Below are 23,062 nucleotides of genomic sequence, written 5' to 3' on the forward strand. Positions count from 1 at the left end.
TATTTTTTTTTTTTTTTTTTGCCTATGTCCATGGGGCTCAGGAAAGATATACGCAAGCAAGCCGAAATGTTTGGCAGTACACACAGTACCCGTGGACCAAAAGCAGTGACATTTTAAAGAGGCTGGTGAGGTTTCAGATTGCAACCGCATCTTTCCCAAGCATGTGCTCCTGCGTGTGTTTAAACTAATGGCTGTGGCAAAGGCGCATGGCTCATCCTTGACATAGCAATTGTCACTTTGTATCAAAAGCGTCATAAACCCTAAACTAACTGCATCACTAGATACAAAATAATATGTGAATGAGAAAATATCTTCTTAGTAATCTGGGTGAACTGACCCTTTAAGGTGGAACTATATGCTGCTCATAGACTGTATATAAGAAATGGACTTAGTCATGGTGATGTCACCCGTTGGTTTGTGGACTGCCATGTTGAAGCCTCGAGTTTGGCCAATAGGGCGCTGCCATGTTGAGAAAGTGCCCGGAAGTGACGATACAGCGGAGCTAACGGCCGTGTGTGGAGCTAGCTAGCTTGCTTAGCTAGGTGCACCTGTAACTCACGTTAACTGTCATTTTAACAGGGCTGATAACTTTGTCTGTGCCTAAAACTGTACTCACAGACACACAATGTACTCACCAGAGAAAGTGAACAGCCAACTCCTAATAAGCTTTTTCAATGGCGCTGGTTAAATTTACACAGAGCCGTGGGTAAGAGTCACTCTAGCCTGATTGACAGGCTGCCATGGTAACGACTTCTCAATCATAGATAATCCCGCCCTGAAACATACTCTGCTTTATGGTCTATTTTAAAATAAATGTGACCATTATTTACTAAATCAACATCATTTTGTATTGAAGAAGACATGAAACTAGCGACTGAGACCATAAACTTATTATGAAAGTTTTTATTGAGGTAATTATTCAGCTGAGAAGTAGCCTCATTTTACCATTATTTCTAATGGAGATGGACTTCTTTTTGCAGCTAAAAGAGTCGCCCCCTGCTGGCCGTTAGAGAGAATGCAGGTTTCAGGGACTTCCGCGTTCACATCAGATCGCTGACCGAAATCTTCCCACTTGATACTGCTACAATTGACCCTTTGCTAAGCCACGCCCCGAATACACAGCTGGCCAATCACAGCGCCGCATAGGACTCGCTATTACTGAGGTCCATCACTTTCATGGATGCGCTCCATTGACTCTAATGCAAAAAGAGTAATTTTCTAGCTTTTTTTTTGGCTGTATTTTTCTTAAGATTTGGTCAAACGCTGTTCCTGGGGCACTTGTAATAGTGACAGTCGTTACCCAAAGAGGTTGATAGGAGAAGTACAATTTATTCTCTTTCCAAAACCTTAAACAAATCCAGAAATGTCGGCTGTGGATTGTTCCTAATGTAATGTTAGTTAGCTAACGCTAGCTAACTTCCTACTGATTGTAACGTAATAAAGCCCTACTTTTCTGCTTTTTAATGATTTGTAATAATGAATAGAGGCCTACCCAGCTTTACAGGTACAGTGTTGTTGTCGTTCATATCGTTACACATCTTTTGTCTCAATCGTCGGGGGATGTGGTGGTTCACTTGCACTGTGTGATTGGTAGGCTTTAGCTTCTGTCTTTAATTTTTTAAAGAGATTTTTTTAAAGAGAGAGATCGCTTTTTCCAACAAAATTGACAATATTTCTCCGAAAAAGTGCAGTAACAATAATGGACAATATCCACAATATCCCTTCTGAAAAAATACATCTTAAAGTTCAGCTGAAGCGAATACCGTGCTTCAGGTAGTTGAGTTAGTGTAGATAGGTTTCTTGGTGGGACAAAACAAGCAATTAAACTTTCCATGACAGGATGAAGATACACCGTTGATCTCATTGTTCAGATGTCTATGAATCTTTTCAATAAAGACGGAAAGATTTGTCCTTTTGAGTAGTGGTGAAATAATGAGATAGAATAGTTGTACTGTAATGGTTGTGTTTGTGTGTTGTAAGCCTCTGTATGGGTGTGAGAGACTCTGACGCTGGCTGTCTTCCATCTGCCCTCAGACCGGATGGCACGTCGGTGCTGTGCGGGGTGACACGTGTCGGTCTGGTGGCTAAAGGCCTGCTGATCAAAGGGGACATGGACCTGGAACTGGTGCTGATGTGTAGGGAGAAACCCACCAAACTGCTGCTGTACACTATCAGCGCCAACCTCCCCCTGCAGATCCAGGTACACTCAGCCACACCTCCAGCATTAAAGTCTTCAGCACAGTGCCTCCAAAATGAGCCATGAAAGCACAGCTGAAGAAAGAACTTTGGGGTGGGGAGGCGTAAAAAAAAAAAAAAAAAGCATCTTTGTGATCCGACCTTCAGTGGAAACGCTTGTCCGCAGAGAACAACCACAAATTCCTTATATGGGATAAAAGTACGAGAGTTTATCTGGTGACATTGGAGATGAGACAACCTGAAGTGAAGCAGGACATGAGGAAAATAATAATACAAATGGGAGAGGGATTTGTAAAGATGTGGTAGACAATGTATTATGCAAAATATTTAATGTGAAAATAGATAATACGCAGTGTAGATATAATACATTCAAAGTGTAGCATTATTTAGTCATTGTGACATTAAGTTTGGTCATAAAAGAATGCAAAACACACACAAAACATCCTGTCAGCTGTGATATGTGGGTGTATTTTCATCTGTGATACAGGAACCAAATGATCTTGTGAGATGCTATTGAAAGCTTTGAGATTAGATTACATTGTTAAACAACACAACTCTACATCTACACATTTTAGTGATATACGTCCTTATGCTCTTTTGCGTTCTCTGTAAAATGGATATTGTACATCAGAACGAAGTGAACTCTATCAGATATACACAGGACAACAGGAAGTTATACAAACATGCTTTAGATTATTTAAAGTTAATGTTCAGCAGGAAATATATAAACAGATATTCAAATATATAAAGTAGAATAGAATATAAAGAATAAAATAAAACAACAGTTAGGCGTATGGGAATTTGCAAAACCAGCATAACAGGAAGTTCACTGTCATTTATGGTGGATTGAGTGAGGAGGATGAGGGGGAGTTAAAGAGTCTCGCCACCTGGGGAGAGAAGGTATTTGAAATTTTAACAAATGCTTGGACAGATTGTAAAAGAAAGGGAAATAGAAATGCTTAAAAGGGGACAGTCTGTCTTCAACTGGATGCCTACAAAGGATGGTAAACAGCCAGAATGAATAATTGTTTCATCCATGCTGCAGATTTGGTAAAAACAGTTGAAAAATAAATAATCTTCAGTTAAAATAGATTTAGAACATATAGAGCGATAAACTATTTGACCCTCATGATTTTTTAGAATATTTTGTTTTTCAAGAATGCAAACGGACACTAACACACCTTTAACTAATGTCTGTATGATACTCGCGATTATCCCAAGCAGTCAAGTCTTCTGTAAGATCAGCATTAGATTCAAAATTAGCCATAGTAATTAAATGAAAACCACTGCAAAAACTACCAGAGGTGTCTGCTATCTCCAACGCAATTACACAATTAAAAAATTTTAATAAATAAAAAAGAATATACTCGTAACAAGTTTAAATCATTTATCATCATCATCATCATCAGTAGAAAAGAGTTTAAGCAGCAAAGCATTCTTCTGTCCCCAGAATAATGATGTGTTACAGAGGCGTTTCTGGGCGGAATAAATCCTTTCTCGGGGAGAAAATGTTTTTCATTCTTAAACCAGATGAAAGGATTATTTTTAGTCAGTAGGAGAAGGGGATACAGAGGAGATGATATGATAAGGAAGTGGCCTGTGCTTCTGAGACTATACTTGATCTATCTCCATTCTGTCTCTGTGAGATGTCTAAAGGACAGACTGCAGTATCATCGTCACACCACAACTTCTGACCTCTGGGGCCCTCTCTTTACAGCACCGACTTGCTGTTTCAATTGGATATCATGCATCACAGCAACCCTGAGAGCTTTGTGTGTTTTTAACATCGCACATCCTGAGCCCGAGAGTTCTACAAATAATTTTATCAAAACAACTCTACACTTCAAATGGGTTTCCACAGAGCACCCGCCCCAAGCATCTGCTAGTTAACAAAGCAGTGCCGACGTACACAGAGCCTAAATGTGCTTCCTGTGCCTCATCTCAGTTAATTACCTGCCATAGCTGCCGCGCGTGCTTCATCATCAATGGAGGAAACCATTTGAAGCCCTCATTTCCTGGGCCAAACTGGGAGAGATTGACAAGCAGAGGGGTGATGGATGGGGTCATTTCTCACAGAGACGAGTTAGAGAGAATGCAGTTGAAAACATGACACTGAAGGTAACACGAATCTTGAGGAAAAACAAGATAGTTTGGCGTGCTGGGAATTGGCTGGCAATAACAACACTGGTGGAAACGCTGACTGAAATGTGGAGAAAAGCTGCATGTTAACACAACAGTTTGTGCCGTTTCCTGCTTTGATAGGCCTGTTTGGTAATGACAAAATGTGTAGTTTTATGTCAAATCATGGTTGATTTTTTTAACACCAGTTTTCTCAGCACCCAGATAATAATTATTTTGTATAAATACTAGAAATGAAGTTTACCACTAACAATGACAGCTAATAGATAAATAGTTTAAAAATGGGGTTTGATGTCATGGAAATCTTTAGGTTTATAACTTTAAGATACTGTATATGAACCCAACACTTCCTGTGTATGTTTCAAATTAAAATCCTACCAAGAAATGGATTATTCCTGATGAACCCCTAGAAGGCTTTTTTTTGGTAAAACATTTGTGCAGGAAGTTTTACGTTTCATTGACAGTATCTTAACAACAATCAAAAAGACAGCAAAGCATTTCTAAACAAAGACAGTGCAAGAGAATAGTGAGTCACTGAAACGATACCAACAGAATTAGCGATGTGGAAATGCAAATTATCCTGAATTTATCAAGACAACAGGTAACATGAACACTTCTGGGAGAGGATCAGAACACGTAGGTTTTTCACTGAAATATGGTGAAATATAAAACAATGAACATTATGAATAAAGGCATGTCTCTAAAGCCATGGGATATGTAACATTGCTGGCTTCACCTGTCTAAGTGATGCTTTTAGATGTTCCCAACGCCGGCATTCAGATGTGTCAGGACGTTTATGGAAAGTGCTACAATGCCTGATGTTTCGTGTGAAACCTTAATAAAGGATCATAGTAATCGCGAGGGATGCTCACCCCGCTTCTCACAGTAAATCTCCTAAACTTATACTTATGCTTAAAACACTAATTCCTGTTTGCTCACATGTGGTATCTAAAGCATTTTGCTGTTCATTTATTTATTCCTCCATTCAGCTGACAACTTATTAATCATGTGGTTGTACAAGGGTTTTTTATTGCCCCCACACTGCAAGGGCATAAATGATTTTTATGGAACGATCTGACCTGAGAAGAATGTCAACAACAACATAAAATGGGCAGTGATGTTAATCAGGCGAACACGATTTGCATTTCATTTCTCTCTGAATGTTTTAGGTGTGCAGCTGCAGCTTTTAATTTAATCTGACAGCAGTTAGTTTAGACTTGTTGAAAGTGACAGAAATATTACAGGTCTGGCCTAGTAAGATTGCCATTGTGACTTTTGCTTAAATTGACGCGGACACTTATTCAGACATGAGACCAACATGTAAATCTGCATTTCATGCTAGAAAGGGGTTCAGTATCTTTGTCTGTTTCAAGTAAAATCCTGATCATCTCTGCAGTTAAGGGTAAATAAAGTTAATTTATTTAAATATATTTTAGAATGTCTTTTGGACAGCGCCTTGTTCTTTAGAAACAGCAGGAGTTAATGCTGCGACTGTGATATTCGATACTTGATTAATCGCGCGGCCCTGCCTTGCAGACAATGACGGAGGACAAATACGAAGTGCAGTCGTGTGTCCCGGAGGCTGCCATCCGGGTCTGCAGCACCAAAGACCCCCAACTCGAGCTGAAGATCACCCTCTCCTCCCTAACCATGAGGGAGGAACACAGCACCATAGAAGAAGGTATTTACAACCACCTGCTGTGCCTCCTGTTTGGGAGGATGCTTCCCCTGTTTTTGTTTGACCTTTATATGACAACCGAGAGCCAAGAGAGAGGAAAAGGGTGAGGAAGAGGGGGGAGGGGTCATTCTGCCCTGTATAAAAGTACTATGACACCTGAGCTTGATATAGGAGATAATCTGGGGAAAATTTGGAAGGATGATATTGTGAGAGGGCTGAAAGCTGAGAGGCAAACAGGGGAAAAAGGAGAAGGGATGATATGGATGTGGGTCAAGTGTGGTGGAAATAGCAGATGGCTGGGGCAGGATGATTTCCGCAGGGGATGTTTTGGGTTGGGATTGGTGAAAAAGGAGATGTCTGTCTCATGCGTCCTCTTGTATCATCCTGCGTCTGATCAGAAAGGATTCAGCGATCCAAAAATCAGAGTAGGGAAGTTGTTCCTTTAGACCAGACATGTTACATACAGACATCATTTTAGGTCAGAAATAGTAAAGGAGAGGTTGTTCAAGTGAAATAATCCCACACACACCAACAAAGTTCATCTCTGTGAAAGAATCACCCATGTTGACCAAAAATTGATGGGAAACCCAGCTCTCCGTTCTGTCAGCTGTCGATACTATTATTTATTTTAAGAGCCGACGCTTCAGTGCGTCGACTGTGTTTGTTTTTCCTCCCTACAAATGGGAATGAAATTAAAAATGAATAAAAAGCGAGTCAGAAGAGCTGCCATTATGGAACAGCGAGTCCCCATTGTGGTCCCGCTCCCGGTGGGAAAGATTGAGTCACGCTGTCACAAAAGGTAAAAAAATGGATTCTGTCAAGCAGGAGAAAAGCAACTCCGAAGCACAGCTGTTGAGCGCAGAGTCACAACAAGGAGAAAACCATTTTCCCTTCAGGTTCAACATCCTGTCGGCACTAACAAGGATATTGTTTTTGTTTTTCTCATATGGGTTTGTTATATTGTGAAATCCAATAAACAAAGACTGTCCCTCTACCTGTCCTGTAAACACACAAACAAGAGCAGAACTGACCGTGTTTCCGACACTTAAAATCCCCTTATTTAGTGTTTATGAGTTTCTGCTTAGGGTTTGGGTCAAATGGCCAGTTTTATTTTGGATCCAGTTCCCGGTTGGCAAAATATCTGCATTCGCCAAGATCAAAGGCTAATAAATCTTTTGAATTTCTTCTCGCTCTTTTTTAACAGTAAAGAGAAATGTATTAAACTTTCTGGGTGCAGGCTCATTTTTTTGCAGTCGCTGAATGTTACTGTCTTAAACATCAAGTCCAAAATGTTACTTGAATACATCGTCCAGTTAATTTTCTCTCTGCGAGCTCTTACAGAAAGAGAGACCACTCGTTAACACCAGTGTGTGATTGTGAGCGAAGGGGTTTTGTAGTTCAACAACATCGATAGAGCGGTGGGTTTTTTCTTGTTAATGGGTCAGCTGATCCCATGACACATGTCAGAAAGTTGGAATCCTAAAGTTTTAAACCTATTATATCACAATTACTGCAAAGTTGTTGCACCAGAAACTGTTGTTCACGGGTCAAAAGACCAAAACCTTTCTCTCAACACTATCCGGTTATATATATGTATGTATCCAAACCCTATCTCTGGTATTTCACTTAACAAATATGAGAGTTCTTCAAGGAACCCGTCCAGTTATATTCTGTCTGGTGAGTAACCCATCACAGTCTAACTGAATCCCTTTGGCTCTTAGATGACCCCTGGTTTTTAGGGTGTACCTCCTGTAAGTTGGCCTCTGCTCACTGACTGTTGGTTTTGTTGCCGTAGCTCCGCAGGTCAGCGTGCCGTGTGGATTGACACTTCTCTGCGGCCCCGCTGCTGATGAGGCGCCCCCCCCACCCGGCAGCAGGAAACCCCGGGTACAAGGGGCTTCCCCGACAACCAAATCAAACCAACCCACTCACGCTCTGCCTCAGACATGCTCCTCTACCCCCCCTCCCCCCTTCCTCTGTTGACTGGACTTCTCTCTGGGTCACCATGAAATTCTGGTCCATGTCTACCACAGAGCACACAGACTAAAATGACAAAATGACTCCATTAACCAGCAGCCCATGTCCAGATATGTGCTTGTTTGTTTTAATTACCAGGGTTGACCCCTCAATCGTTATTGGCTCAGAATGACATCCCATAATTTCATGTTGTAAAAACGGTGTTAATTGAATTAATCTGATGTCCTGGTCACTAATCAAAATTCCCCTTAGATGATGATGTCAGGGAGAATTTAGTGGGGGTTGTCCTTATCTGTATGTGGTCTTGACCTGTGAGTGATGGCTCCTACATGGCCTGCCTCTGGGAAACAGCTTCCACAGTTCGTCTGCAAAAGAATTACAGGAATCAGTCATAGTTATCCTTATAATACTAAGATAAAAGTCTGTAAAGTTAATGCATACAAATCCTTCACTAAAGAGCTGGAAATAGTACTTTCTTCAGTTACAATAAAATGTACATGTAATTCCTTAATTGTGGATTTTTAGCCAGTGTTGGAGTCTTAATTAGCGTTTAATGACCGAGTTCTGTTCTGTCTAATTTAATTTGTAGGTAGCACTCTGCATACCCGTGTTTAAATTAAAGAGAATAATCTCTAAGTGAAAGTCGATAAGAAAATGGAAACTAAATGTCAAAGCAGGAGATACAAATTAATTGCGAGATTGAATGTGATACGCAGACAGCAAATAAGTAAGTGAGCAAATTAGGACTGAAACAATGAATCGATTAAATTTAATAGTAGAAAAATTTAAATGTCATTTGCATTTACACATAGTGAAATGTGAAAAACAATGGCTGAGCATTGCTATGGGAGTCCATTATTAATGATAAATGATGTTTTGACTTATCGTTAGGCCCCACAGTGAGGGTCTATTAATCTACTGAGTGCTCCGGCAGACGTCTTCTCTGACCCTGTCCTGGGCTGCCTTCGAATGCTACACTCACCAAGCAAAGTGCAGATACTGAGCTACCGTGTCGTGTATTTGCTGAGGCAATTAATCATTTGATTAGTCAATGGAAAGAAAAATGTATCGTTGACTGTCATTTCTCAGTAATTTCTAATCAAAAAAAGAATTGATTGAATAATCAAAAATGACATTTTCTTTATTTGCATCCTTTAAGTATTAAGCATTACTGTTAAATCTCTAGCTTTGAGCTAGCATTAACTCCTGCTGTGTATTGTCCCTGTTAAATTAACAATAAAATGAAGTAAATGGAATTTAAAAAGTATTATATTTTCACATTAAAATTAATTTATAGCCAAAGTAAGTTAATGCTTTTTCTAATAGGCAAATGTAATTATATAATCTGTTTTTACTTTAAAATTTTGATTAAATTAATCGATGTAATAATTGACACACAAAAAAAAGTCTATATTCATTCCAGTGGCACCCCTGACAGTTTTAATGTTCATCTTACAGAGTCCAGAATTTAAGGTATGACCACTCAAGAGAAATGCTTGTCCATTAACCCTGGAAGCATTAGTGCCACTGAATAAGGTGATTAATAACTATTGCTGTACATTTTAGTGACTTCAGTTTCTTGCCACAAAATATTTTTTAAGAGAGAAAAGTAATTTAATGGCTTTTTGTGGGGTTTCACTTCAGTTCCCAGTTTCATTTGTTTTCAGGTCTCCAGGTGCGCCAAGCAAACAAAACTGAGTGAGTGCACGTAAAAGTGCTAGATTAAAAAACCTTACTCTTCCAGCCTACTTTGACAAATCATGCCGTCAGCTGCTGATGTACTTTGACAGTGGTACATTATATTACCAAGAAGTCCCAGGGGCAGAACATGAAGGTCCTCAGTCCTTGGTCTTGTAGGAGGAGTGACACGGGACGAGCCCTGTGTCTCTCAGCAGCTCCTTCGTTTGTCCTCCACCTCTTCCATCCTGTTCAGCTTTCACTGCGGTCTCGACAGCAACAGACTGCTAAACCACACACGCTCCTCAGCTCACATTACAGCTGATGAATCGCACGCTGATGAATAAATTGGAATGTGAATACTGCGTATATTTGGAATTAGAGACTACACTGTAACCTCCTCCCAGCGAGCAGGAGCTTTTTTTAATGCTCTGTGTCAGCGTTACTGTCAGCTCGGTAAGAAATAGCCAGGATTTAATCTCTGCCGGCTATTGCTCATTGAAAGGGATCTTTGAACCATAAATGGGACTGATTCCAGTGTGATGAGACATTCATCAACATCTAATATTTGCAACTTGGCAAGCGGAAGAAAAAAGATAATGTTTCCAGTGGCAGAGAAGTCACTATCACAGATTTCCTGGATGAGATCACTGATAACCCGTGAGCCTTCACAACTGAGCTCTGCAGTGTGGTCTGCAGTCTGTTCCCCCTTTTGTTCGTCTGCTTGACTGTCCCACAGTGGGCACCCCTTAGCAGCTCCCGAGAACAAACAGCCTTCACTTTCTTTCCAGGGTGGCGTTCTCACTCTCAGATGTTTATGTTGTCGTTGTCATCTGCTGTCACTCTTCTTCTGCTGTCGTTCTCCCATGGCTCGGCCTCCAGTCATGGCAGGAGCGCTCCCACAGGAACCCGGTGTGGAGAGACCGTTTCAGTCAAACATAAACATCTGACCGACCCCGCAAGAGTGAAAATACTAGCATGGCGCCCCAGTAAACTGCAGAACAAGCTGCCTTCTTAAAGCAGGATGACTTTTTTTTTTATCTTCAAGTAGAATGACTAATGTGTCTGCACTGTTTCCTGCCTTTCCCCAATCTCAGGCCTTCCTGAGCCAGTATTTCTGAATCCACTAAATGTCTCCTTGTGCCAAAGTGTTATTTTAATCTTTAATCTGGCTTTTGGTCCTGACTCATTGCCATGCTCTCATTTTCGTCCTGCGCCGTAATTGATAACACACTAATCTGGCGTGTTCCATCGCCTTCAGCCACTGATCTGCATCTAGAGTGAGACTTCGGTCGGGCAGCAAGACGCATGTGCTCACGTCTACTCCGGTTCCTCCTGTCAATGTTATGAAAGATCCTGCCTTGTGCATGAGAAACCCCCCTCTCCCAGAAAATCAATGACTCTCTCAAATTTCCCCCCTCCTAGCTCATTCGGTCAGATCAGTGGGTTTGCCTAATATCTAGTCCAACCCTGCTGCCTGTGTGTCTGTCTGTCTGTCTGTGTGTGTGTGTGTGTGTGTGTGTGTGTGGGAGGTCAGTGTGATCACACTCAGTCTGTCCTGTCCCTCTCTCCAGAGGAGGGCGATCAGGACGGCAACAAGGAGAGGCAGGAGGACGAAGTGAAGCAGGAGGAGGAAGATGTCCTGGACAGGGAGAAGTGCCAGGCTGCGCTGGCTTCGCTCCGACACGCCAAATGGTTCCAGGTGAGCACAGCTGGGCTGATGACACAACCACTCTCAGTGTCTTTACATCCTGGCAGCCTGTCTTATCCTGAATATTGAACCCAGTCTTTGAAAACTACATTTGTATACTTTATTGTGCGGCAGCAAATGTGTTTTGAAATAATCACATAAGAAAGACATGATTTTAATGGCAGAGAACTGAAGCTGCTTCTGCATCAGCAAAATGGCAGCAGCTGTTTCATGCAGGTGTGCAGCTCAGATATTATAACCTGACACCTGTCACTACTCTGCTGATACACTCATGCCAACACCGTGTCCCTGCAGAAGAGCTGCAGCGATTAATTGTCAACTATTTAATTGAGCGCTAAATATTTTGATTTAATTAGTGCAAGTAATTTTTTTTAAGAAAAAAATTCTCTGATTCCAACTTTTTAAATGTACTTGACGAACTCCTGAGGAGGCAGAACTGGAGGACTCTGTGGTGAGCAGCTCTCTGTTGTAAGTCACTGAGATTGTCGAAAAGCTTGACATTGGCAGGTCAGGGGCGGTGGCTATGGACTCAAAGACATGGATTTTAGATTCTGTCTTTACAAAAGGGAGGATGTGTATCAATTAGTGAGCTTATTCAATGTGAGTATTTTCTGGTTTCTTTTCTCCCCTGTGACAGTAAACTGAATATCTTTGGCTTGTGGACAAAACAAGACATTTGAGGACGACACCTTGGGCTTTGAGAAACACTTGTTGACATTTTTCACCATTTGAGGGCATTTTATAACCAAGGAACTAATCAAGTAATCAGAAAAATAATCGACAGATTATTTGACTATGAAAATAATTGTTAGTTGCAGTGCTACCCTGCAGAATCCTCAGAGGAGGTTCTGGTCTTTGATGGAGCCTTCTAACAGAATAACCATTTGCTATAAATGGTCAGATCCTTGACGTAAGTGTCTCTAACTAAAATTAACATATATGAAAAGTAGAAAAATGTTCATCACTAATGTGTCTTGCACTTTGTTAAGCTCAGGGAAAGATTGTGGTCTTGATAACATATGAGTGAAGGATAAGTCAGGATGTGTGAACCCTGGTTATTGGTTTAATGGCGCGTGACTGTTTATCTCAATGCACCCAACTTCTAATACTTGCATAACATTAGTAGATGGGAAAATACAGTAATTCATTAAGATTTGTGCGACATTTTGATGGTAACAGTGGGATAACATAGTTTGTCAACATTAGATGTACAAACATCCAAAACCACTTTGACTTGGAAGTAAGACTGTAATATGAATATTTCTAGAAGGATCATGAATTGAAGGTAAATATTAAGCTTGGAGACAGTCAAAATGTTATTTTTCAGTGCAAGTAGAAGAAGAACAGGATAGAGTGGGATGTAACTCCGAAGGTCATGAAGAGATTCTTCACCAAATCAGGTGTCAGAACTGCAACTCTGCCGTCCGGGCTGAACTGAGTTCTTCCACTCATCAAGGTCAGGGGAAGCAGTGAGCAGCTTCCCCTCAGGGAAGGAGAGCTGAATGCCAAGTGATATCAGAGTGAAGGGCTGCACTGTGCACTGAAGGTGAAGCAGCTCAAGGAGGATTTTGTTTCATCATATTCACACAGGGATAATATGACCCGCAGACTTCCACTCATCTGCAATGACTGCAGATACAATTAGTGATGCTCGTCTCATCCACCGTGTCTGTTAGGTTTAAATGAAAACACCTGAATGAAATGACCCACTTTATTGTTGTGAACAGTCATTCTGTGCAAATTGAATTGTCAGTAATGTCCAGCATAATTAGTTGTTGATGTTATTGTCATTGATCTTCTTCTGTAGATACTATTCTCCTTACACTCTTCAAGCACTCCCTTTTTAGTTTTGGTTGAGCCTCGAGAGGAGTGATGTAAAGCATTTCTGGAACAAAAATTGGTAAATTCACTTTTATTTATATGGCAGCAATTCATAACAGTCTCATTGCACTTTTCGTATAGAGCAGATCTAGACTATACTCTATATTATTTACAGAGACCCAACAGTCGCCACCATGAGCAAGCACGGAAAAGAGAAAACACCGTAGAACACTGCAACTTCCACATAGAGATGCCAAATAATAGTAATGGCAATGGCAATAATACAAATATGAATAAAAGTAATACTAATAATGATAGCAATAATTATAGTAATAGGAACATGAATAGGAATGAGTAATAACTGTAGCAGCAGGTGTTGCGCAATAACATGGGGGCAGCAGGTGACGTGCAATCACAAATTCAGAGGTTACAGCGCCATGTGCTGAGAGGAGAGGGGCGAGAAAGCACAAACATACGAGTTAGTAACATGTATTAATGGGATAAGAATGCATACAGATGGAGAGGGAGGAGGAGAGAGGAGCTCAGTGAATTATGGGAAATCTCCTGGCATTCAACCAATCAAGATGTTACCAGAGATTTTATTATTATTATTACTATTATATGATTTATTATTCCATGCATATTCATTTCACTAAAGGCAGAGGTGTCACATGAGGTTAACCTTATAATACTGCTGTCAGAAAGGAATATTTTCACTATTTTGAGGCAACACGTGGAGGAATAATATAACACTTAATGTGTAGGGTGCTTGAAGAAATTGGCACAGAAATCTACTCGGAGCCTTTCTCAAAGAGTGCAGCAGGGGCCTTCATATATGCATTTCATTCTTTACTCTACACCACAAATTGAATTCTTATATAAAACAAAAGCATGCATGAAGAAAAACATCAAGTGTCTTAGAATAACTACTTTAGTTAAGTCACCATAACAGGAGACTATTAAAAATGCTCAAATGCTCAAATGTTTGAGAGAAATTAACTAAATAAAGATTTGTAGCTAGCATCTTCGCTCCGAAAAATATTTGAGATTTTATAGATTAGATTACTATCACACTCACACTCACAGGATATCTCTCATATATTATCTCTTTCCCTGTTCGCCCAGAAAACAACTTAGGTTCATGAGAAATATCAGATGATAGAGATGAAACAGCTCAATAAAATAAATAAAATATCAATAACAACACAAAAACAGTAAATTTTCAATTACCAGTTCCTACAAAAATTACACATTGTGAGATTTTGTAATAAATCTTATAAAACTACATTGTCAGTGATATTGTTATACTTGAACTTCACTCTCTCACAATGGTACTGGCAGCATATTGGCATATCAGGGGTCATGAAAATGCCTCTTGAAGCGTTTGAGATCCCATTGCTCAGAGCCTGAAGCGTCATGGGCACGTATTCTGGCGTTTGTGCTGCTCATCCGGATTGCTGTCTTGTTGAAATGCTCCTCATGCTGTCACTCAGGTTTCTCTGTCTGTCTCCCTAGGCCAGAGTCACAGATCTCAAGTCCTGCGTCATCGTCTTGAGGATTTTCAGAGACATGTGCAACAGACTGCCTGCGTGGCAGCCTCTCAAAGGATGGGTAGGTGACGGCCAAAGAGTAAGAATGGCTTCTTGTGCAGGGAGATCAAGATCTCAGATCCAGTAGGAGATCGAGTTAAGCAAAGTGTAAACTGTACAAACCGAAAGAATGGGAAACAGGAATTTTATTTATGTTATGCCATTTTAAGTTTATGTCCCAGTCTGTCTGTGTGCAGGATGTGTAGTAAACTCTGTGTCCCAGGACCAGAATCATGACTGTAACTGATGTATTTTACACTGAGTGTCCTCTCGGTGTCCGCTCTCTGCAGCCTCTGGAGCTGATCTGTGAAAAGGCCATAGCCACCTGTAACCGGCCGCTGGGTCCAGGTGAGGCCTTGCGTCGCGTCATGGAGTGCATCGCCTCAGGGATTCTCCTGCCAGGTCAGTGATCAGTCCTTCATAGCAGCCTCTGAGCTCTCTTTGTTATTTCGCATTTACACTCTTAAACATTTCCATCTTCTAAACTCCAGGCTTCAGATCGTCCAGGGCTGGTTTAACGTTGTTTATGAACCCCATAAAAAAAGTGGTGAATTGCCAAGTGAGAGTTGGAGGCAGCACATACAGAATTTATAGAAAGATATAAACAAAGGAGATGATGAGCGGCCAAGTTCAATTTGGAGATTTCTGTAGAACTGGAAAATATTGTTGGGACAAAACATTGCGGCTATGCCAAGTGTTTTCGATCTTCTTCAGTAATGAACCAGAGGAAAAAAGAGAGGAGGAAAAAGAAACTCCTGGTACGTGTCTTTCTGAGCCCTCACTGAATCACTTTGTTGCGGAAAACATCTGTACCGAGACTGGAAAAACAATCCAGCAGTTCTGACACATTGTCGGATGAAACAGGAATGGGAGGCAGGGCTTCATCCAGGGCGTTCTCAACACGGGCTGACCTTCTGACCTTGACTGGAAATAATGTTGGACAGTTTGAGTACTTGAAGAACTCCTGAGGAGGCACAACTGGAAGACTCTGTGGTGGGCAGCTCTCTGTTGGAAGTCACTTAGATTTTCAAAAAGCGTTATGTTGGCAGGTCGGGTGCGATGGCTGTGGACTGGCAGACATGGGTTTTAGTTCCCGTCTTTACAAAAGGGAGGGTGTGCCTCAATTATCAGGGTGTAATAGTGCTCAGACTCCATCTGAAAGCTTATTTTAAGGTGCTGGAAAGGAGCTTCTGGTCAACTGATGAAAGACAGAATCAGGAGAAGCATTGTGTCCTGGTTGTGAAACAGTGGACCAGATATTTACCCTCTGTGTGTCTTGTTTGGAGCACTGTGGGAATGAAAGACACCATGGCTGCTGCTACAAGCCGTCCAGACCTTTTTATAACCAGACTGCATGTAGGCACAGCCGAGTTTGGGTCTCAGTTTGAATCAAACATTTGAATATGGTGGATCTAATTGGACATGGAAGTTATGTATTGTACAGTATTGTCTACTAACAAGGGCCCATGAGGTCAAAAGGCACAATAAGCATTAAAAGTAAAATTGAAAGGCTGTTTTTTATGGTGGCAGGACATTGAATCGCATAGAAAATCAGACCTAGTATAGCTTTTATGTTGAGGCACACAAACCGGGTTCTCAGGATGGCAGCAGATGGTATGTCCTCTGTTTGATGTATTCAACAGTTTTAATCTTGGAAATTATAAAATTATTTCTGCGAGAAATTAATATATGTCAGCCGTCAGTGGTTGAGAGTTGACCTTAGTGAATGAATCCAGTAATCAGACTCTCTCCTCAGAGAGCAGCGAAATGAAATTACAAAGTTTGACAGTGAAATTAAAATTAGGAAGGACACCTGAAGAACAATGTGGAGCCTTCTGTTTAAAAAGAAATGAAAAGATGTGTCATTGGATGTGAAGGAGTGTAAATGTAGGCTAAGTGTAAAATCACTGATCAGTGCGTTTATTATGAAATACACGTTTACTACAATGGCACTTTTCCAAAGGGACTCAAGTGGAGTGGCAGCAGCTGTCCGTCACTGCTAAAGTCTTAAAGAAAACTGAATCTTTGGTGCAGACTCAAATATTTCAACAACTATCAGATGGATTTCCGTGACATTTGGTTCAGACATTCATGTTTCCCAGAGGGTGAATCCTGATGACCTTGGAGATCCCCTGATTTTTCCTTTAGCGCCACCATGAGCTGAACATTTATGGTTATGGTGTGAAAAATCTCGACAACTACTCAAAGGATCTCAGTTTGGTTCATACATTCATGTTCCCCTCAGGATGAACAGTAATCACTTTGAGGACCCTCTGACTTTGGACCAAATACCTGTAACACTAATCACATTCCCATCAGCCTCAGCTGTACTTAATGCTGATTAGCAAATTTTAAACATTTTAACCTGCTAAATATCAGCATGTTAGCATGCTGATGTTAGTATTCAGCTTAAAGTGTACCGTCTCACAGTTTTCTGATGATAGTTAGAAAGGTTCATGGAGTAAAAATGCAGTGCTGCCTGACACCCAGTTGCATTATGGGCTGTTAACTTGTGAAATGGAGCGTTCTTTTAGTGAAACAATACAGAAGCTCTAACTTTTTAAAAAAGCTTTCTCTAACTTGAGGGCAACATCAGGCGACTCTGCTCCCTGTTCCACTTTCTCTCTGCACTGCTTACTCTGATAATAAGTAAAAAGCATGTATGTAATGTTTTAAAAGGAATCAGCCCCAGAGGTTTAAAGCACTAACTGCAGTGTTTCTCCTGCTGGAACACTTTTACAACTAATTCGACGATTCAATTGTCGGATATAAAATGAAAAAAAATTGTCGTTAGGGTGACTAAACTGCGTAACGTGTTGTCATGTGCAGTGGGCGAATAGAGTCTGCATGCACACAACGCATACGCCAACAGAACAACGTGTAGTGTTTTTACAAGAGAAGGTAACAGAGAACCTCAGTTTACAAGCTGTTAGCAAGTCAGAGAGATAAGTCACAGCTAAAAGTTAACTCACCCTGCATTTGCTATAAGATTATTTTCTTCGATCAAGTTTCCATCAGCCCTCTTATAAAAACCAAAATACGACCAGACAGGCTGAAAAATATCTGCAGCACATCTTCTGCTGTCTTGTCATTGACCCAAATAAACCCACGTTGCATGCTGTGCATGCGTGCCTGCTTCTGGGAGACTGTCGCTAACTTTGGTAGATGCTGGAAAGGTATTACTTGCTTTACGCTTGCTTTACCATGAGTTTGTCAAAGCGCGGTAACCAAACCCGGTTATCATGGTAATGAAAATGTGTATGGTTATAATAGCTGTTGGGAAGTTTACCATGGGTTATCATTAAACCGGTAACGGTTTCATCCCGGTAGGGATGCATTGTTGACACTGTGGAGTTTCAACAATGCATTCCTACACCCTACAGTGCATTAATGGTTTCCAAATTGGGGTGCAGATACCTCGCGGCTCCATGAAAGATGATTTAATTTAACTTTTACTTGTTTTTCTTTCAGTAAAGGTTGGTGATGGAGGGTTTTAGAAAGATTTACAGCACGTTCACAGGTGTTTGTTTTCTAAGTCATGTAAACATCCTCTGAGGGTTTCTTTTCATCCTAGAGCGGTCGACATGAAAAATGTATCCTATCCCCCGCTAATGAATAGAGAGATGTTCTAAGATAAATTTTTTGCAACCATCCTTCTTTCTCTTTTTCTAATCCTTTATCTGAGAAACCTTCGGCTCCCACCTTTGATCAGTACAGAGCAGTGAGTTAGCCTTTGTTACCATGTGATTGGATTTTTAAAAATGTGTCTCATGGTTTCCCTCAGCACTGAAATGGCAGATTGTTCCCTGAAGGCCTTGAATCATTGATGAGTTGCTGCTACATTCACTGTGTACACTGTAGGAGTCAGTAAATTATATTCGTGTGTTTCTCCTGTCTGGTAAAATTAAGCTGGTATGTTGCTGTTTGGAGGTCTCTCCTGTCAGACTCAGAACACTGACGTGGCCTTTCTTTACAGGAGGTCCAGGAGTTCATGACCCCTGTGAGAGGGAACCCTCAGACGTCCTGTCTGACCTCAGCACCCAGCAGGCTGACGCCATCACAGACAGCGCACAGGTCAGTCCACTCTACACAGCAGCTCACTCTACCCATCAGCCCCTTCGGCTGCTGTCAGTGTCTTCTGCAGACACGAAAGCATTTGTGTGAAAGCAAGTGTTTCTCATATTATACAGAGTTTATACAGTTTTTTTACGAGTAGTTTTATTTTCGGTTAATCAGCTGATTATTTTCTTCAATTAATTGACTTGGCCTTGAAAATATTCCATCCCAATGAGACGTCTGTAAATGTCTTGTTTTGTGTAGTCCGGAACCCAAAGAGATTTAAGACAAGAATATTTTCTCATCAGTTAGAGAAGGTGCAATCATCAAATGTTTTGGTATTTTTGCTCGAAAAACAAATAAATTGTTGATCTAAATAGCTATCGATTAAGGCTTGTCTAAGATATTTAAGGTTTTCGTCAGTTGACCCTGTGAGGTCCAAAACGCCCATCTCAACAAAGGCTGTTAATATCCTCTGCCTCATAGTGCCTGAAGAACATTTTGTTTCCTGGTACCAAAAGAAGTGTTAGATACGTAGCCCTTTTTATTGGTTTACACCTACTATGTTGTTGGATGTATCAGCTATAAACATCAATTTGTAATATATTCCACTATAAAGGTAACCACTGGCCCGATCTAGCAAGAACAGCTCCAATGTTTGAGGTCAATCTGGTGTTGACGAAGGAATTCAACCCATGATATTACTGTTTAATTTATTATTTTCACCTGTTTCAGAGAGATGGTTGGTTCTGGTAGTTTGACAGGATACTTTAGATTTTCAAGTTCTTGTCTCCCACTGGAGCAATTGAAGGCTTAATGCTTTGCTCAAGGGCACTTTGACAGTAGCTGTTAAGGAAGATAGGGGCATTTCCCACCTACATTATCCTGTCTGCTCCAGAGGCGTGAACATTAAAAGCTTCCATTAACAGGCTCTTGTCTCTCACCTCTGGGCCACAGCTGCCCAGGTTTTATCTTGTCCCAACGTTGGTGAAGTCAGTCATACACAACTAAAAAATAAAAAAAAGTCTTCTTAAATTTCATCAAGTCTGGGATGAAAAACATTAAAAGCTAGAGCTTCTCGTACTTTAATAAACAACAGAGAGATTTGTGAAGACACAGATTCACTCTGTGCAGAAAATTCTTTAACATTTAAAGCCAAGTTGGGAATGTTTAAGTATTTTCAGAGATCATTACAGTCCAAACTCTGAAGTGTAGTTTAGGAGCAGAGTTTCTCCCTGGAGCTGATTTGATGCTGTAAAACCTCAGATGTGTTCTGATTTTAGACTTTGTACATAACTTACATCCGATAGTAAGTCTTTTGAACTGCTCCTTTATGGATGTTGTCTTAACATCTTCCCCTCAGAGCGTTATAAAACTTCCCTTCCTGTTTTCCTGCTATAAAACCAGCCGCAGACACTTACTTTACTGAGCGTAATCATTAGCTGGGCAGAGAAAGAAAAACTCAGCCTGCGCCATGCGACTCATGAGACCCTGAAACATCCCACCGGGTGTACTTCCACACCACCCACTGCGCCAAAGTCAGCATTTCCAGGAAATCAGATGAGTAACGCTCCGCCCTATTACTCTGATTGAAGGAGGTTTATTTAAAGCGAGTCCTGTGACGCCCCGGTGAAGCCCCGAGCTCACGTCAGCACTATAAATAGCAGAACGGCCGCAGAAGCCCGGACTCTGACCTCAGATAAGCAGCCCCTCAGTGCTGCGCAGGCTGGACGAACTGGCAGCCTAATTAGCCACCTAATGAGCGTGGGAACACTCTTCCCCATTTACAACCATACCAACACTACTACTACCGCCGCTGCTGCTACACAGCACATGGAACATCAAAGTCTGCCCCCGGGCGGAAATTGTGGGCTCAGCGCTGAGAAATATCAAGACATCCTCAAATTCATCTCTTCCTCCCTCCCTCACTCTCTGTTTCTGCCAGTCTGGGAATATTCTTTATTTTTCTCTCCCTCCTTTGTTCGTGCCCACTGAGTGTTTATTCCTCCCCTCTATAATGCATAAACTTTCTCCCAACAGAATTAGTTGGTTTACACAAACGTGTGGCCGCTCACACAAGTTTCCCCCGATAATTAAAGCGTATTGATCAGAGAATAAATGGTATCGTTGCTACGTGTTCTCCACTGACTGCAGAGTTCTGTTGCTTTACCAATACAGTGATGTGCCCTTATTCTGTCTGGGGGGTGTGTGTGTGTGTGTGTGTGTGTGTTTTTCAGTATGCATTGCGCCTCCTAGCCTTTGGACAGCTTTACAAGGTCTTGAATATGGATCCTCTCCCCGCCAGCAAGCCCTCACCAAGGCTGTTAGAAGGTGTGTGTTCAGTTGTGTGTGTGTGTGTGTGTGTGTGTTTTTTCATGTGAATGTGTGAGTTTGACTTCATGCCGTTGTGTGTGTGTGTGTGTGTGTGCATCATTTCTGTTTTCATCTGTGTGTATCCATGTGTGTCTGTCATGTGTTTATTTTCCTATTTTTATCTCCATTCTATGTTCTTTTCTTCTTTCAGCCCCACTGTATAAAGCAGCTTTCATACTCTCCTGTTTAGATACATTCCAAATGAAGATAATGATGATAATAATATGTTTAGATGACCTGTGTGTGACTTCTCTCTCAGTCTGTGTGGGATGTGGGATGTTTCAGGTGATCAGTCTGTCTGTTTCCACTCTGCAGGCGGCTGTCAGAAGAGGCTTCGGGAGGACGTCGGGTCAGATGACAGAGACTTCATCAAAAGGATGAAAGGTGACTTTCACCATCGGCTTGCTTGTTTCAAAGAATCACAGTTTGCTCAGATGATCTAAATCCTCTTCTGAAACCCTAGAAACACTGCAGTTGATTAGTAAAGATGTTGGAATACAAAGAACTAAAGACAGGCTGATAAATCTGGCTAATAGTTGCCTTTTTATATCTATCTACATTAGGAGTGTGACAAGACACTTAAGCCACGTATTCTGGCACCTGCGCGCGTAGCGAGGCACACATCGCCAGATAGCTAAACACTCTTGATTAACTTGACTGAAAGTAGCACTAGATGGCTTCAATGACGAAGGAGCGTAAAGTTGGTTGTCAACGTGCACTTGTACGTCCGTTTATTGAAGACACGGCACTCAATGTGATCAAGTTGTTGAAGTGTAAAACTGCAAATAATACAAAAGTGACTATGAAATAACGTACGTAAATAATATGAAATACAATTAAATATGAGCTGAAAGAAATTCTATAAACATAGATGAAACAATCTACTCACAAACAAAGCTTTCCCAAGGTTAAAACAGGCAGATGGAGCAAGATGAAGTGAGGACTCGAAGCATGCTGTTCTCTAGCTTGTTTCCAGGAAAATGGCTGAACCGATCATGTGACTAACAATCAATGTGACTATTAACAGCCAATGAGAATGCACACATCTAAAATGACAAGAACAGGTGACATTTACTCAATGGCCAACAGGAGGTGCTACAAACACTTGAACAGAATGAATGCATGTAACATAACACTCCCCGCCTGGTATTGAACACAATACCACTATTAAAGACCAAACACCTGAGGGATATGTACGAGTCTATATAACCCTAGGGGGACATGAGCACCACCACCTCAGTGACAGGACAGAGCAAGGTCCTAAAGGTCCCTCCTCTGGTGACCTTGATCTCCAACTTCCTGACTTTACCATCACTTCCAGGGAAGGTTTTGGTGACCAAAGCCATGGGCCACTGGTTTCTCCCCACCTGAGTATCACGAAGAAGCACCAGGTCTCCTTCCTTGATGTTGGGATAGCTCTTCTGCCACTTAGAACGACTCTGGAGTGTAGAGAGATACTCGCGCCTCCACCTGTCCCAAAAGGTGTTGGCCAGGTGCTGAACTCTTCTCCATTGTTGGCGGTGTAGATCAGCAGTGACAAAGCACCCTGGAGGAGGATGGGGACTGCAGACCTTCTGAGTAAGAATCATGGTTGGCGTAAGAAGAGATGGAGCATTCACATCCGTTGAGATGGTTGTCAGAGGTCTGGCGTTGATTATGGCAGATACCTCTGCCATGAGAGTAGACAGAACCTCGTGGGTAAGATGAGAGGGTTTAATCTGGGACAGCATGGAATCCAAAATCCTCCTGGAGACCCCGATCATCCTCTCCCACACGCCACCCATGTGAGAGGAATGGGGCGGATTGAAGATCCATGTACAGCCTTCTTCGCTGAGGTACCTGGAG

The 23,062-nt window shown here is 41.4% G+C and overlaps 1 protein-coding gene and 1 long non-coding RNA gene across 6 annotated transcripts in view; one reads left to right on the plus strand and one right to left on the minus strand.

Moving 5' to 3' along the window:
- The window catches only part of LOC123959844 (spermatid perinuclear RNA-binding protein-like), a 72,740-nt gene that overhangs the window by 8,731 nt on the left and 40,947 nt on the right, over positions 1–23,062 (plus strand). For all 5 annotated transcript variants that reach the window (XM_046034153.1, XM_046034157.1, XM_046034155.1 and 2 more), the window contains exons 4-11: positions 2,035–2,200; positions 5,872–6,016; positions 11,242–11,369; positions 14,715–14,810; positions 15,079–15,190; positions 18,765–18,862; positions 21,082–21,175; positions 21,533–21,601. In XM_046034153.1, the coding sequence (XP_045890109.1) occupies positions 2,035–2,200; positions 5,872–6,016; positions 11,242–11,369; positions 14,715–14,810; positions 15,079–15,190; positions 18,765–18,862; positions 21,082–21,175; positions 21,533–21,601 (908 nt within the window). The remainder of the gene's footprint in view (positions 1–2,034; positions 2,201–5,871; positions 6,017–11,241; positions 11,370–14,714; positions 14,811–15,078; positions 15,191–18,764; positions 18,863–21,081; positions 21,176–21,532; positions 21,602–23,062) is intronic.
- On the minus strand, positions 21,919–22,227 carry LOC123959845. The gene is made up of 2 exons (XR_006822396.1): positions 22,107–22,227; positions 21,919–21,996 (listed from the first exon to the last, which is right to left on the minus strand). It is a non-coding gene; the product is annotated as an uncharacterized LOC123959845 (long non-coding RNA).

The sequence above is a fragment of the Micropterus dolomieu genome, linkage group LG21, assembly GCF_021292245.1.
Source record: "Micropterus dolomieu isolate WLL.071019.BEF.003 ecotype Adirondacks linkage group LG21, ASM2129224v1, whole genome shotgun sequence".
In the NCBI taxonomy this organism is placed as follows: domain Eukaryota; kingdom Metazoa; phylum Chordata; class Actinopteri; order Centrarchiformes; family Centrarchidae; genus Micropterus; species Micropterus dolomieu.